We start from the raw sequence: 14,363 nt of genomic DNA, 5'->3' as shown, positions 1-14,363 counted from the left end.
TTGTCAGTCTTCTCGATTTTTGCCATTCCAGTAGAGGTGTAGGGATAGCTCACTGTTGCATTTCTACTCTTTTTAAAAAATATTATGTTCAGACATTCAGCAGGATCAGGAGAGCTTTCAAAAATCAATATAATATTGGGGAAATGTCATACGAATAAGCAGTTTTTTAGAAGTTACCCAAATAACAGTTTTGTATGGTTTTCTTGTTTTTTAATATAGCTGGTGAGATTTTAGCTTACAATTTATCTGGCTAAAGAAATAGATAATTGGGGGGGGCACCTGGGTGGTGGCTCAGTTGGTCAAGTATCTGACTCTTAATTCTGGCTCGGGTCGTGATCTCAGGATGATGATGTCAAGCCTCTGCTTGTGCATTCTTTCTTCCTCTCTTAAATAAATAAAATCTTAAAAAAAAAAGTAGATTATTTGTTTTTACTTTTTAATTGAAAATCTACATTCTTAAGTATGTGGCTTCAGTTTATATTTTTTTTAAAAGATTTTTTTTTTTTTAATTTATTTATTTGACAGACAAGTAGGCGGAGAGGCAGGCAGAGAGAGAGAGAAGGAAGCAGGCTCCCCGCTGAGCAGAGAGCCCGATGTGGGGCTCGATCCCAGGACCACCGATCTCAGGACCCTGGGATCATGACCTGAGCCGAAGGCAGAGGCTCTAACCCACTGAGCCACCCGGGCGCCCCCAGTTTATTCTTTTTAACTGTTATGTGGTAGTCTTCATATGAATATATCTTCTTTTATTTGCCCATTTACCCACTGGTGAACATGTAGATTGTTTCTTTCTTTTTTTTTTTTTTTTTTTTTTTAAATTTTTATAATCCTTGCTACAGTGAATGATCTGTTAAATGTCACCTTGAGTAAATGTGCAAGCGTGACTCCAGGTTCTTTGAACTCTGACCTTGACCCGTTAATGGTAGAGAAATGAATTTATCGGTTCATGACCAGTATTTAAAAAGAAAAAACTAGAGAGGTGCCTGGGTGGCTCAGTGGATTAAGCATCTGCCTTTGGCTCAGGCCATGATCTCAGGGTCCTGGGATCGAGCTCTGCATAGGGCTCTAGCCTGCTTCCTCCTCTACCTCTGTCTGCTGCTCTGCCTACTTGTGATCTCTGTCAAATAAATAAATAAAATCTTAAAAAAAAAACTAGGACAGTAGAAGAGTGTTAGAGTGCAGTACACAGATAAATTTAGTTTTAGCCTTATGTATGTGTGTATTTAGTCAGAATGTTAAGTATACTTTTCTTTGTGTTCTGGTTCAGAACATTAGAAAGCCACTTGGAAGTGGAATTGCTAGGTCCGAGAGGCCCATTCCACCTTTTCTAGCTTCTGCCAAATTGTTCTTGACAGGGTTTATGACAGTTTACCATTTCACTGCATGAAAAGAATACCATTTCCCCCAAATATGCAGCACTTTATCTGAGTGTATGTAGGACTCCTGTTCCTCAAGAGCCTGTCTTTAGTCTTCTTGTTTCCCTGATACAGGTTTATTTTTCTAGTTAGTAAAAGTACATAATTCAGCAATTTTTAGTATAGTCATGAGGCTGAGCAAGTATCACCACCATCTACTTCTGGAAAATTTTCATCACCCCAGAAAGAAACTCACTACTCATTAGCAGTCACTCCCCATTTCCCTCCTATCCCAGCCCCTGGCCACTATTGATCTACTTCTCCACAGATCTGTTTGCCTCTTCTGGGCATTTCATACAAACAGAGTCATAAAATCTGCGGTCTCTGTGTCTGGCCTCCCTGACCCCTCTACCCAACCAGCCCGGTGCTGGTGATTCCAGCCCAGTGCCCTCAAGACCCACCCACGACGTAGAATGCATCAGTACTTCATTTCTTCTTGTGGCTGCATAATACTGTGTTGTGTGGACATGTCACACGTTATCTTTTCATCATTTGAAGGATTCTTACGAATCATGCTACCATGAACATTCATGTACAAGTATGGATATCCTTTCTTCTTCCTTGTTTTTACTGTGGTAAGGGCACTTAACATGAGATGTACCCTTTTAATAACATTTCAAGTGTGCAGTGTAATATTGTCCGCTATGGGCACCGTGTTGTGTAGCAGATTTCAAGAACCCATCTGTCTTGCATCACAGAAACTTTATACCCATTAAACAAGTCTCGTTTCCCCTTCTCCCCTGCCAGCCACCATTCTACTCTCTATTTCTCTGAGTTTGACTGTTTAGATACCTCACATAAGTGGAATCAAGAAGTATTTGTCCTTCTGTGACTGGCTTATCTCAGTTCATATCCTCCAGGTTCATTCGTGTCGTCGCACATGGCAGGATTCCTTCCTCTTTAAGGCTCAGTGGTATTCCATTGTAGGTAGATACCACATTTTCTCTATTCCTTCATCAGCTGATGGGCATTTACGTTGTTTCCATGTCTGGGCTGTTGTGAATCATGCGGCAGTGAACCTGGGAATGGAGGTATCTCGAGATACTGGTCTGAATTTTTGGGGTTATATACCCAAAGAGGATTTGCTGGATCATAAAGTAGTTCTATTTTTATTTTTTAATTTTTATTATTTTTAAAAAAGATTTTATTTATTTATTTGACAGACACAGAGCAAGAGAGGGAACATAAGCAGAGGGAGTGGGAGAGGGGAGAAGCAGGCTTCCCACTGAGCAGGGAGCCCAATGTGGGGCCTGATCCCAGTACGTGGGATCATGACCTGAGGCGAAGGCAGATGCTTCACTTGACTGAGCCATGCAGGTGCCCCAAGTAGTTCTATTTTTAATTTTTTGAGGAATCTCCATTCTATTTTCCATAGAAGCTGTATGATCAGAGGCTCTGATTTCTCCACATCCTCACCAACACTTATTATTTCTCTCTTTTTTTCAAAGTAATCTCTGTGCCCAGCCTGGGGCTTGAACTCATGACCCTTGAGATAAAGAGTCACCTGCTCTACCGACTGAGCCAGCCAGGTGCCCCTATTTCTCTTGTTTTTTGATAATACCCATTTTAGTAGGTGTGAAAGGGTATCTCATTGTGATTTTGATTTGTATTTTCCTTTTTTTTCGATTTTATTTATTTTTATTTGAGAGAGAGGTAGTGAGAGAGCATGAGCAAGGGGAGATGGTGAAGCAGGTTTCCCACCGAGCAGGGAGCCTGATGATGGGCTCGATCCCAGAATTCTGGGATCATGACCTGAGCATAAGGCAATTGCTTAATGGACTGAGCCACCCAGGCATCCCTGATTTGTGTTTTCCTGATGATGAGTGATATTGAGTACCTTTTCACATACCTGTTGGCCATTTGTATGTCATCTTTGGAGAAATGTCTATTCAGGTCCTTTATTTAATTATATTCTAATTAGAATAATCTTTCCTTTCTGATGAGTTGTAGGATTAAGCATGTTTTCATTACTTCCGGGAATATATGTGGGAGTAGAGTTTCTGGGTTGTATGGGAACTCCATAGCTAACCTTCGAAAAACTGCAGAAATGCTTCCCAAAGCAGCTGTAGCACCCTGCATTCTCACTGGAAATGCAGGAAGCTCCCAGGCTTGCCATATGCTTGCCACACCTGATCTTGTTTGTCTTTTTGATTATAGTCAGCATAGATGGGAAGTAGTATCTCATGTGGTTTTATTTTTCTAATTAAAAAATTTTTTTTAATTCTTTTTGTTTTTTTAAAGATTTTATTTATTTATTTATTTGACAGAGATCACAAGTAGGCAGACAGGCAGGCAGAGGGAGAGGGGAAAGCAGGCTCCTTGCTGAGCAGGGAGCCTGATTCGGGGCTCGATCCCAGGACCCTGAAATCATGACCTGAGCCGAAGGCAGAGGCTTAACCCACTGAGCCTTCCAGGCGCCCCAAAATTCTTTTTTAATTCTTGAAGGATAATTGAGATACATATAACGTAACTGTTACATTACTTTCAGCCTCTTGATTTGATAGTTCTGTACATTATTCATTGCTCACTGTGGTAAGTGTAGTCCTCCTCTGTTGCCACACAGTGTTATTCCAGTATCATTGATTATATTCCGCGTGCTGTACTTTTCATCTTCTTAACTTCTTTTATTACTGGAAATTTGTACCTCTTAGTCCCCTTCACTTATTTCATCTGTCCTCCTATCCACCTCCCTCTGGCAACCACTAGTTCTCTGTATTCAAGAGTACTTTTGTTTTGTTTTTTAGATTCTACATATAAGTGAAATTGTATTTGTCTTTCTAAGTCTCACTTATTTCACTTAGCTTAATACTAACTGGGTCCATCCATGTTGTTGCAAATGGCAAGATCTCTCTTTCTCTTTTTCTTTTTTTATGGCTGAGTAATATTCAAAGATGTATACCACATCTTCTCTATCCAGTTATGTATTGGTGGACACGGGCTGCTTCCATATCTTGGCTCTTGTAAATAAGGCCCCAATAAACACAGGGTGGGTGCATGTACCTTTTCATGTTAGTGTTTTCGTTTTCTTCGGGTAAATACCCAGTAGTGGAACTAATTGGATCATATGGTATTTCTATTTTTAGTTTTTTTGAGGAACCTCCCTACTGTTTTCTAAGGTAGCTGTACCAGTTTGTATTCCTGCCAATGGTGGTTGAGTGTTCTTTTTTCTCCACATTCTCATCAACACTTGTTATTTATTTTTAATTTTTTGAGGAAATTTCATACTGTTTTCCACAGTGGTTACACCAGTTTACATTTTCACCATCAGTGTATGAGGGTTCTGTTTTCTTCACAATGTCACCAACACTTATTTTTTAATTTTATTTAATTAATTTATTTTTTTTAAAACTTTTATTTATTTATTTGACAGAGATCACAAGTAGGCAGACAGGCAGGTAGAGGGAGAGGGGAAAGCAGGCTCCTTGCTGAGCAGGGAGCCTGATTCGGGGCTCGATCCCAGGACCCTGAGATCATGACCTGAGCCGAAGGCAGCGGCTTAACCCACTGAGCCACCCAGGCGCCCCTTAATTTTATTTTTTATTATTAATCCCTATACCAGTGTGGGGCTCGAACTCATGACCCTGAGATCAAGAGTTGCATGCTCTGCCCACTCAGCCAGCCAGGCACCCCTTGTTATTTCTTTTTGATACTGTCCATTCTGACTGATACCTCATTGTGGTTTCGATCCGTATTTCCCTGATGATTATTAATGAGGTTGAGCATCTTTTCATGTGTCTGTTGGCCATTTGTATGTCTTTTTGGGAAAAACGTCTACTCAGATCCTCTGCCTACTTTTTAATCAGAATGTTTCCTTTTTGGTCTTGAGTTGTAGAAGTTCTTTATATATTTAGGTATTAACCCCTTACCAGATACATCATTTGCAGATATTTTCTCCTATTCTGTAGTGCCTTTTTGTTTGGTTGATTGTTAACTTTGCTATATAAAAGCTTTTTTTTTTTTAATTTAAAATTTTTTAATTTTGTTTGAGGCTGGCTAGAAACTTTATTTGGTTTGATCTTATCTTTCTATTCGGCATAATGCTTTCTTTTGTGTGGATTTTTACATTTGTTCTACCACAGTGGGGATTAGGGGTATGAAAATAAACTAAAAAATATAAAATGGGATTAATGGGACCTGATCTATAAGTAACAGAAAAGTGATAATCATATTATTTTGTGAATAAAAATATCTGAATGACTGGCTTGGTAAGTGAGTTAATTTGTCTCAACATTTGACTCTCTTAATTGGTGAGGCTCTGTGGGTCTCTGTTTCATACCATCAGGCCAGAGCAGATAATCTCCAGGAAAATTCTCCGATCAAGACAAGGCACTTCAATAACTACTTTTCTGTGGAATTACAAACAGGTGCCAAAGCCTCATTTAATTGTCACCTGTACTTCTCAGTTTCTTCTCTGTGTTCTTCCCCTTCTCACTCTAACATTTCTTGTTGGTATTTCCCTTCCTCTTAGGTCGCAGTTGTTCTGATGGATACCCAGGGGGCATTTGACAGCCAGTCTACTGTGAAGGACTGTGCCACCATCTTCGCTCTAAGCACCATGACTAGTTCTGTTCAGGTATCACCACTTGATTAAGCTAAAAGTTTGCAGAGGAAATAAGGCAAAGGGAGAGTATATCCGTTTTCAATTGTTCTGTTATCAGAATGCCTAGATGATGTGTAAATGTTCTTTTTAGGCTATAGGTATAAATTAAGCTCAAGAAAGAGCTTAACTGTTTTTCCAGTTCGGTTATAAGTATGTATAAAATACTCCAAGAAGAGTCTGAAAAGTGGAAATTGAAATTACTTTAATTACACAGGAAATAGAGATTTGGTAAGAACTTAGAAAAACTGATTTTAAGCTGTAAAGGAAGAATTAGGTGGTTTCAGCATTATATGCATAGTTTTCCAAAAGACAGGTAATATTGTTTGAACAGACCTCATGTTCTTACGTGTAAACCTTTAGTTGTACAAAGCTTCTTTCCAATGCTCTAGGCTTATTTGGGATTCCTTTGAAGTGAAGCTAGAGAGTGGTTATCAATCTGGATTTTTCTTTTCTAGATTTATAATTTGTCCCAGAACATTCAGGAAGACGATCTTCAGCAGCTTCAGGTATGTATTCATCATAAAGAGTTTAACGTCATAATGTATCATTTAAAAGTTTTAAGACTAAGGGAAATTTTAAAGCTGAATAGGTTTAGTAATGGATAGAACTATGGGGAGGAGGTTTTTGGCTCACAGTGGTCCTGTACCCTGTTACTGCGGGATAATCAGGTAAGGCCTTACTGAGTTGAGCACAGAACCCAAGAAAGAGAGAGAGTAAGTCCTGCTGTATATCTGGGGAGGAAGTGGTATAGGACAAGGGGGCAGCAAGAAGAAAGACCTGAACTGTAGGGTGCTTGGCAGGATCGAGGAACAGCAAGGAGGCCAGTGGTTAGGACTAGGAGGTATGATAGGAGGAGGCTTGTGTGTGTGTGTGTGTGTGTGTGTGTGTGTGCGCGCGCGCGCCTGTGTGTGTGCACACGATGCGGAGGGACAGGAGAGGGAGAATCTTAAGCAGACTCGTGCTGAGTGCAGAGCCTGAGGTGGGCGTTGATCTCACAACCCTGAGATCATGACCTGAGGCAAAAATCGGGAGTCAGGCTCTTCACACTGAGCCACCCAGGTGCCCTGTGACAGGAGGAGGCTTAGTGATAAAGTCAGAGAGGCATTTAGGTCCTGCTGATGCTTGACCTTTGCCAAGGACTTGGGCTTTTCGTCACAGGGAATGGATATAGGAGGCATGTTTTGAGGAGAGGAGCGATATTTGAGCAGAGGATCACTCTGGCTGTTTAGATATATAGGGACAGGTGTGCATTTAGTGACGCTATTGCAAAAATCCAGGTGAGGCTAGGAATGGTTATTTATAAAATGCGTAGCATTATGTGCCTAGAAAAGAGTATGTGCTTAATAACTGTGAGCCGTTATTTATTATTACTGTTACTACTACTACTATTAGTCGTTGTCTTTTGTTTTCCATGCAGCCCTTCTTACATGTTATTCCTGTAAAATACTCTTCCAGGGGTATTCCAGAGTTGAATGAAATTCTTGGCATGTTTTTTTGATCGCACTTGTCCCTTTGACACTCAAGAAAACATATCGACCTGCAGAGCAGTACGTGTGTCATTTATTATGGGGATCACTTTGAGTTAGCTCTAATTTATAGTCCTTTAAAAAGCAAAGAAAATAATTCCTCAACTTTGGCTTGTACTTTGTAACTGGCGGTTCTGCTCTGGGGGTTGAGAGCTGTTGTTCCTGAAACATTTCCAGCAAGACCCGAGTTTGACACCTTTTCGCCTGACACTTCTTTGTATTCTCCTTCGTTTCGCACACGTTTTTGAACACCGAGCTGTGTGCGGCAGCGGACCCCGTGCCCCAGACACACTCATGTTTGAGGTGACGTAGTTCTTTATGGATCGTGTCATCAGTCGGTCAGAGGTCCTCATGAGTAGGCCTGGGTGATGTGTGAGGGCTGCTGTAACAAAATCCCACAGTTCTAGAGTCCGATCGTCAGAACTCAAGCTGTCCACGGGGCCGCACCCTCCTGAGCCTGTTGGGAAGAGTTCGAGCTTGACCTTCCTGGTTCCTGCTGGTCTGCGGGCCGTCCTTGGCATTCTTTGGCCTTCGCTGTAGGCCTTCAGTCTCTGCTTCTGCCTTCCCTCTGCGTGTCTCTTTGTCTTTACATTGCATTCTTCTCCGTGTGTCTGTGTGACTTTTTCTTATAAGGACACCGGTCATGTTGGCTTAGGGCTCACCCTGATGACCTCATCTTAATGTGATTACTTCTGTGAAGACCCTGTTGCCAATAACGTGTCCTGGTGGAGATCGTCCTTCGTTCTAACCCTTCTTCATAGAGGCTGAATTTAGCTCTATCAATTAGTAATAGGACATCTATCACTCTAGTCGTTTCTGTATTTTTTTTTTTAAGATTATGTTTATTTATTTGACAGAGATCACAAGTAGGCAGAGAGGCAGACGGGGCGGGGAAGCAGGCTCCTTGCTGAGCAGAGAGCCCGATGCGGGGCTCGATCCCAGGACCCTGGGATCATGACCTGAGCCGAAGGCAGAGGATTTAACCCACTAAGCCACCCAGGCACCCCTCATTTTTAATTTTTTAAGGACCCTCCATACTGTTTTTCATGATAGTTGCATCAATTAAATGTCTGTCCACAGTGGACAAGGGTTCTTTGGTTTTTTTTTTTTTTTAAAGATTTTGTTTATTTATTTGACAGAAAGAGATCACAAGTAGGCAGAGAGAGAGGAAGGAAGCAGGCTCCCCGCCCAGCAGAGAGCCTGATGTGGGGCTCGATCCCAGGACCCTGGGATCATGACCTGAGCCGAAGGCAGAGGCTTTAACCCACTGAGCCTCCCAGGTGCCCCTGTTTTGTTTTGTTTTAAAGATTTTATTTATCTATTTGACAGACAGAGATCACAAGTAGGCAGAGGGGCAGGCAAAGAGAGAGAGGAAGGGAAGCAGGCTCCCTACTGAGCAGAGAGCCCGATGCGGGGCTCGATCCCAGGACCCTGAGACCATGACCTGAACCGAAGGCAGAGGCCCAACCCACTGAAACACCCAGGCGCCCCTGTTTTTGTTTTTAAGATCTATTTATTTGAGAGAGAATAAGAGAGAGCATGAGAGGGGAGGAGGTCAGAGGGAGAAGGAGACTTCCTGCTGAGCTTGGAGCCTGATGTGGGACTCAGTCCTGGGACCCTGGCATCATGACCCGAGCCGAAGGCAGTCCCTTAACCAGCTGAGCTACCCAGGTGCCCAAGGGTTCCCTTTTTGCCACATTCTCACCAACACTTAATATTTTTCTTTTTGGTAAATATTCATTCTAACAGGTGTGAGGAGGTTTCTCATTATGGTTTTTATTTTCATTTCCCTGAGTTTATTGATGGTGAGCATTTTTTCATGTACCCATTGGCCATGAAGTGCCAGATGGGTATATCTTCCTTGCAAAATGTCTGTTTAGACCCTCTGCCCATTTTTAAATTGGATTGTGGGGTTTTTGTTTTTTGTTTTCTTCTGTTGAGATGTATGAATTCTTTATATACTGTGGCTGTTAACCTTATCTGAAAAATGATTTTCAAATATTTCCTCTCACTGGGTAGGTTGCTTTTTCATTTTCTTGGTGGTTTTCTTTGCTGTGCAGCTTTTTAGTTTCATGTGTTCCACTTGTGTATTGTGGCTTTTGCTTCCTTTGCTTTTGTTGCCAAATCCAAAAAATCGTTGAGACTTAACATTAGAAAGCTTACCACCTATGTTTTCTTCTTCTTTCTCTTTTTTTTTTTTTTAAGGTTGTATTTATTTATTCAACAGACAGAGATCACAAGTAGGCAGAGAGGCAGGCAGAGAGAGAGGAGGAAGCAGGCTCCCTGAGCAGAGAGCTCGATGCGGGGTTCAACCCCAGGACCCTGGGATCATGACCTGAGTTGAAGGCAGAGGCTTTAACCCATTGAGCCACCCAGGTGCCCCACCACCTATGTTTTCTTCTAAGAGTGTTATGGTTTCAGGTTTTATGTCCAAGTCTTTGATCCATTTTGAGTTACTTTTTGTGTGTGGTGTAAGAAGATGGTCCAGTTTCATTCTTTTGTGTGTAGCTGTCCAGTTTTCCCAGCACCATTTGTTGATGAGACTGTCCTTGACTTGTTGCATGTTCTTTCTTGGCTTCCTTTTCATAAAGTCAATGGATCATATATGCAGGGGTTTATTTTTTGGAGAATAGAAAGTTAATCTGTTCCATTGATCTGTGTGTCTGTTCTTGTTCCAATATCCTACTGTTTTGATTACTATACCTTTGTAATACAGCTTGAAATCAGGGCCTGGGAATTCTTTTCAGTTCCTTTTTCAGTTGCACTCTATTTAATCTTTTATTTGTTTATCCCCCCCTTTGGGGGGAGGTTTATTCTTAATTCTAAACATTCTTCACTAGCTTTCTGAGAAAGGATAGAATGGATACATAGGAGATAACTTTTTTGAGTTCTTGTAAGTCTGAGAATATTTTAATTTTATTGTAGAATTACAGGATAGAATTTATTTTCTTTTAGAATTGAGGGCATTGCTTCATTGCCTTCCAGCTTCCAGTGTTGCTGCTGAAGTCCCACACCATCTGATCCTTTGTATGTGACCTTTTTCTATCTGAAGCTTTTAAGAGCTTATTCTTGACATGAATTTTCATGGTAATGTACCTTGGTGTGGGCTTTTTCTTCATTCTTTGTAAATGCATATGTTCAGCAAGATAAAATGTTGCAGCTGTTGCACCAAGAAAAAAGATGCTATTAAAAAGCAACATTCAGAAAACAAACAGAAACTTGGAAATGAACACTGTGTCAGTAAAATTGGAAACTTCAGTAGAGAAGGAGATGGAAGCTAAATTGGAGAAAATCTCCCTGGTGGGCTGAATGAAAGGACAGATCAGAAGTCACACCAGAGGGAGCGAAGCGGAGAGAGAAGGGCAGGGTAGGGGAGGAGAGAAGAGGGAAAAAGGGAAGAGAGGAGAGGGTGAGGTGGAGGAGAGGGAGAATGGGAGGGCACAGGGAAATTGGAGCACCAGTTCGGGAGAGGTTGTGTCTGTTAATGAGAGATGTTTTAGTAAAACATAACAGAAAATGGAGGGAAAGAAATTATAAAAGGAATAATATAAGATGATATTCTGGAATTGAAGGACACAGGTTTTCGTCTTTCTTGCTAGTAGCTTTTCTCAAAGGTCTGGTGTCCTTGGCCATGTGTATTTAAGAGTGAACTGTTAAAAATCTGACTGGGACCTGTGGCAAGAGGGCCGACCTTGTGACTGCTTCGGATTACAGTGAGGTGACTGTATTTTGTTGCAACCCCTGAATGTCTGTTTGCAGCATGTTCCGGGGTTGTCATTTCCCCCAGAGAATTCTTGAAACTCCTGCCTGCGTGGGTAGAAGCTTGGTGTGGCTCCGACAGATTGGGAGGCTGAGTCTCACTATTTGGTATATAGATCTTGACCTAAGTGCCCATTTCCAGTAAAGTAGGGTACTTACCTTACTCCTTTTGGCTGAGGTATCAAAGTATCAGTTTGGTATCAGTGTAAATTCTTTCTGGTTTATCCCCTCCAGACAGCACACTTCCCATCTTCTGTGGGGGCAGGAAGAGGATTTGGAGCACAGGGAGGGAGCAGGATCTGGGAGTGTAGGTCCTCTCTCTGAAGACTTTTAATGTTTCTTTAGTTGTTAGCCCTGCTCCCTCACCCCCTCCTTCATGGTGGCTGGTGCTTCTAATTTCTGAGCCTGTCAGGGATTCTGCTGAGAGAATCTGCTTGTTTCTTGTTGGCCTGTCTGTCACAGATAAGGCAGAGAAAGCCAAAACCTGAGATAGTTTTCATTCGTCCGTTTTCCTTCCAGAGTGTTTATGACAACTCTTCTTTGTTGCCATATCATTTCTCATCCCCTTTGTCCTGTGAGTTTATAACTTTTGAACTTCATTTTGCTATATTTTTAGTGAGAGGCTTCATGAGGACATAGAGATGAATGTCTATGTAAGCCCTGACCTTAGGGAATGTGGTCATTTGGTCCTTTGCCTGGCGTCCGTGCTCTGGGCCCAGTGCTCTTCCTGCTGCCAGAGACGCAGTAGTGCGGGGGACAGACCAACATCTTGCCTTCCTGGAGCACAAATTCTAGTAGTGAAGACAGAAACTAATCAAAATAAGTAAAGATACAGTATGTTAGATAGTGAGATGGGTTAAGGAAAGATATTTAAAAGAGATGTGGAGTAAGAAGAATTGTGGGGAAACTTGTAATCTTTGAGACGGATGGTCGGGAAGGCTTCTGTGAGAAGGAGCCATTTGAGTGAAGACGGCAAAAGGTGAAGAAGTGGATTGTGCAGTTATCTGGGGAGAACCTTATAGCAGGAGGAGGAATTGGAACAAAGGCTCTAAGGCAGCAGTGTGCACAGGTATCTGAGGAGGAGTGAGGAGGACCAGGGAAGCCAGATCTCACTGGAAGGGACTGGCTTTTCTACTGTGAGGTTGGAGGGTTTTAAGCAGAGGCATGATGTGACTTAACTGACCTTATAACAGAGCCATTGTGGCTGCTGTCCTGGGGATAGTCTGGGGATGGAGCAAGGACTGAGGCAGGGAGACCGGTTAGGAAGCTGTTGTAATATTCCAAGCCACTTGGGAGCTGTGAGTGGTTGGATTCTGGGTTTGCTAATGAATTGGGACATGGAATGTGAGACAGAAGAATAACAGATTATCTTAAGGGTCATGGCTCTCCAGCCTTTTGAAACTGTAGAACTTTGGTCTCATAGTAGTATTGAGTCTGTTAAATGGAATCTTCGCTAAATAATAGCCATAGAAATACTTTGAATAATTTGCCTAACAAACCATTAACTCTTCTTTTTTAAAGCTCTTCACAGAATACGGTCGTCTGGCAATGGATGAAATTTTCCAAAAACCCTTCCAGGTAGAATGCTAACTGTAAATGTAATTCATGTCTTTGTTTTATTTTATTTTTTTTAAGATTTATTTATTTTAGAGGGTGTGCCTGCGAGTTGGGGGAGGGTAGAGGGCGAGAGAGAATCTCAAGCAGACTCTGAGCCCCACATCGGGCTTGATCTCATGACCTGAGCCAAAACCAAGAGTTGAATGCTTAACTGACTGAGCCACCCAGGTGCCCCTTATGTCTTTGTTTTAGTTCAGAGATCAGCAGACTGTAGCCCACAGGCCACATCAGGCTAGCTGTCTTTATGTGACCTATGAGTTAAGAATAGTTTTTATATTTTTAAATGGTTGAAATAAAAAAAGTAATACTATTGGGCCACCTGGGTGTCCTTCGGCTCTGGTCATGATCCTCCCAGGGTTCTGGGATCAAGTCCTGCATCTGGCTTCCTGCTCAGCAGGGAACATGCTTCTCCCTCTCCCTCTGCCTCCCTGCTGCTCAAGCTTTCTCTCTCTAGCTTGCTTGCTCCCTCAGATAAATAATATCTTTTTAAAAAAAAAAAGTACTATTTCATGACATGTATAAATTAGCTGTAGACACTGACTTTTAAGTTGCAGATAAAATTTTATTGGAACATAGTTACACTCATTTGTCTATAGCTGCTGCTATTTTCCTTTTTTTTTTTTTTAAAGATTTTATTTACTTAATTTGAGAGACAGAGAGCGTGTGCAAGCAAGGGTGGAGGGAGAAGTGGATTTCCCAACTGAACAGGGAGCCTGATGTGGTATTCGATCCCAGGACCCTGAGATCGTGACTTGAGCTGAAGGCAGATGCTTAACCGACTGGGCCACCCAGGGGTCCTCCATAGCTGCTGTTTGTTACAGCAGTTTAAGATATTTACTCTTAGGTCCTTTATGAAAAGGTTTTCTGGCCCCTGCTTTAGCCAGTTGCTTCACAAGGATGAGAATGCATAGTAACCTCAATGAGATTAGGGGAGCTTTAAGTTCTATTATTTATTATTTAGTTTTCTTTCTAGTGTTAAAAGTAGATCTGATTTCATGATTAGCTGGTACTGTGTTGTTTTCTTGTCCTTTACTACATTCCTCATGTTTGCCTGTAGAGCAGAGTCCTGAATTTAATATCTTCTCCTCAATCTCTTCCTTCTGCTTTTGTCAACCCATGGGAACAAAAACAGCCAATAGGATATATTCACCTCACACTTGACTTCTACATGTCCTTCTAGTGTTTATAAGGTTTCTAAGACTTTACAGAAGAAATAAATCCTTCACAATTTTTTGCCCACTTTGAAAAAGCTGGCTCTATGTGAAGAAGTATTTCAGTCATATTGAAAATGAATGTATGCAACCTAATAATATGTTCTGTTCTTGTTCCTAAATAGACGCTGATGTTTTTGGTTCGAGACTGGAGTTTCCCTTACGAATACAGCTACGGACTAGAGGGAGGGATGTCCTTTTTGGATAAACGTCTACAGGTAAGTAGAAATATAAT

General features: G+C 41.6%; 1 protein-coding gene across 2 annotated transcripts in view; it reads left to right on the top strand.

The window, feature by feature from the left end:
* ATL3 (atlastin GTPase 3) overlaps positions 1-14,363 on the top strand; it is a 49,747-nt gene that overhangs the window by 18,378 nt on the left and 17,006 nt on the right. For both annotated transcript variants that reach the window (XM_032879303.1, XM_032879305.1), the window contains exons 4-7: positions 5,884-5,988; positions 6,471-6,521; positions 12,822-12,878; positions 14,254-14,346. In XM_032879303.1, coding sequence (XP_032735194.1) covers positions 5,884-5,988; positions 6,471-6,521; positions 12,822-12,878; positions 14,254-14,346 — 306 coding nt within the window. The remainder of the gene's footprint in view (positions 1-5,883; positions 5,989-6,470; positions 6,522-12,821; positions 12,879-14,253; positions 14,347-14,363) is intronic.

This window comes from Lontra canadensis, unplaced genomic scaffold (genome assembly GCF_010015895.1).
Source record: "Lontra canadensis isolate GAN:19392208 unplaced genomic scaffold, GSC_riverotter_1.0 scaffold66, whole genome shotgun sequence".
In the NCBI taxonomy this organism is placed as follows: Eukaryota; Metazoa; Chordata; class Mammalia; order Carnivora; family Mustelidae; genus Lontra; species Lontra canadensis.
The sequence above is the reverse complement of the archived record's forward strand: the minus strand, read 5'-3'. Positions and strand labels throughout refer to the sequence as shown.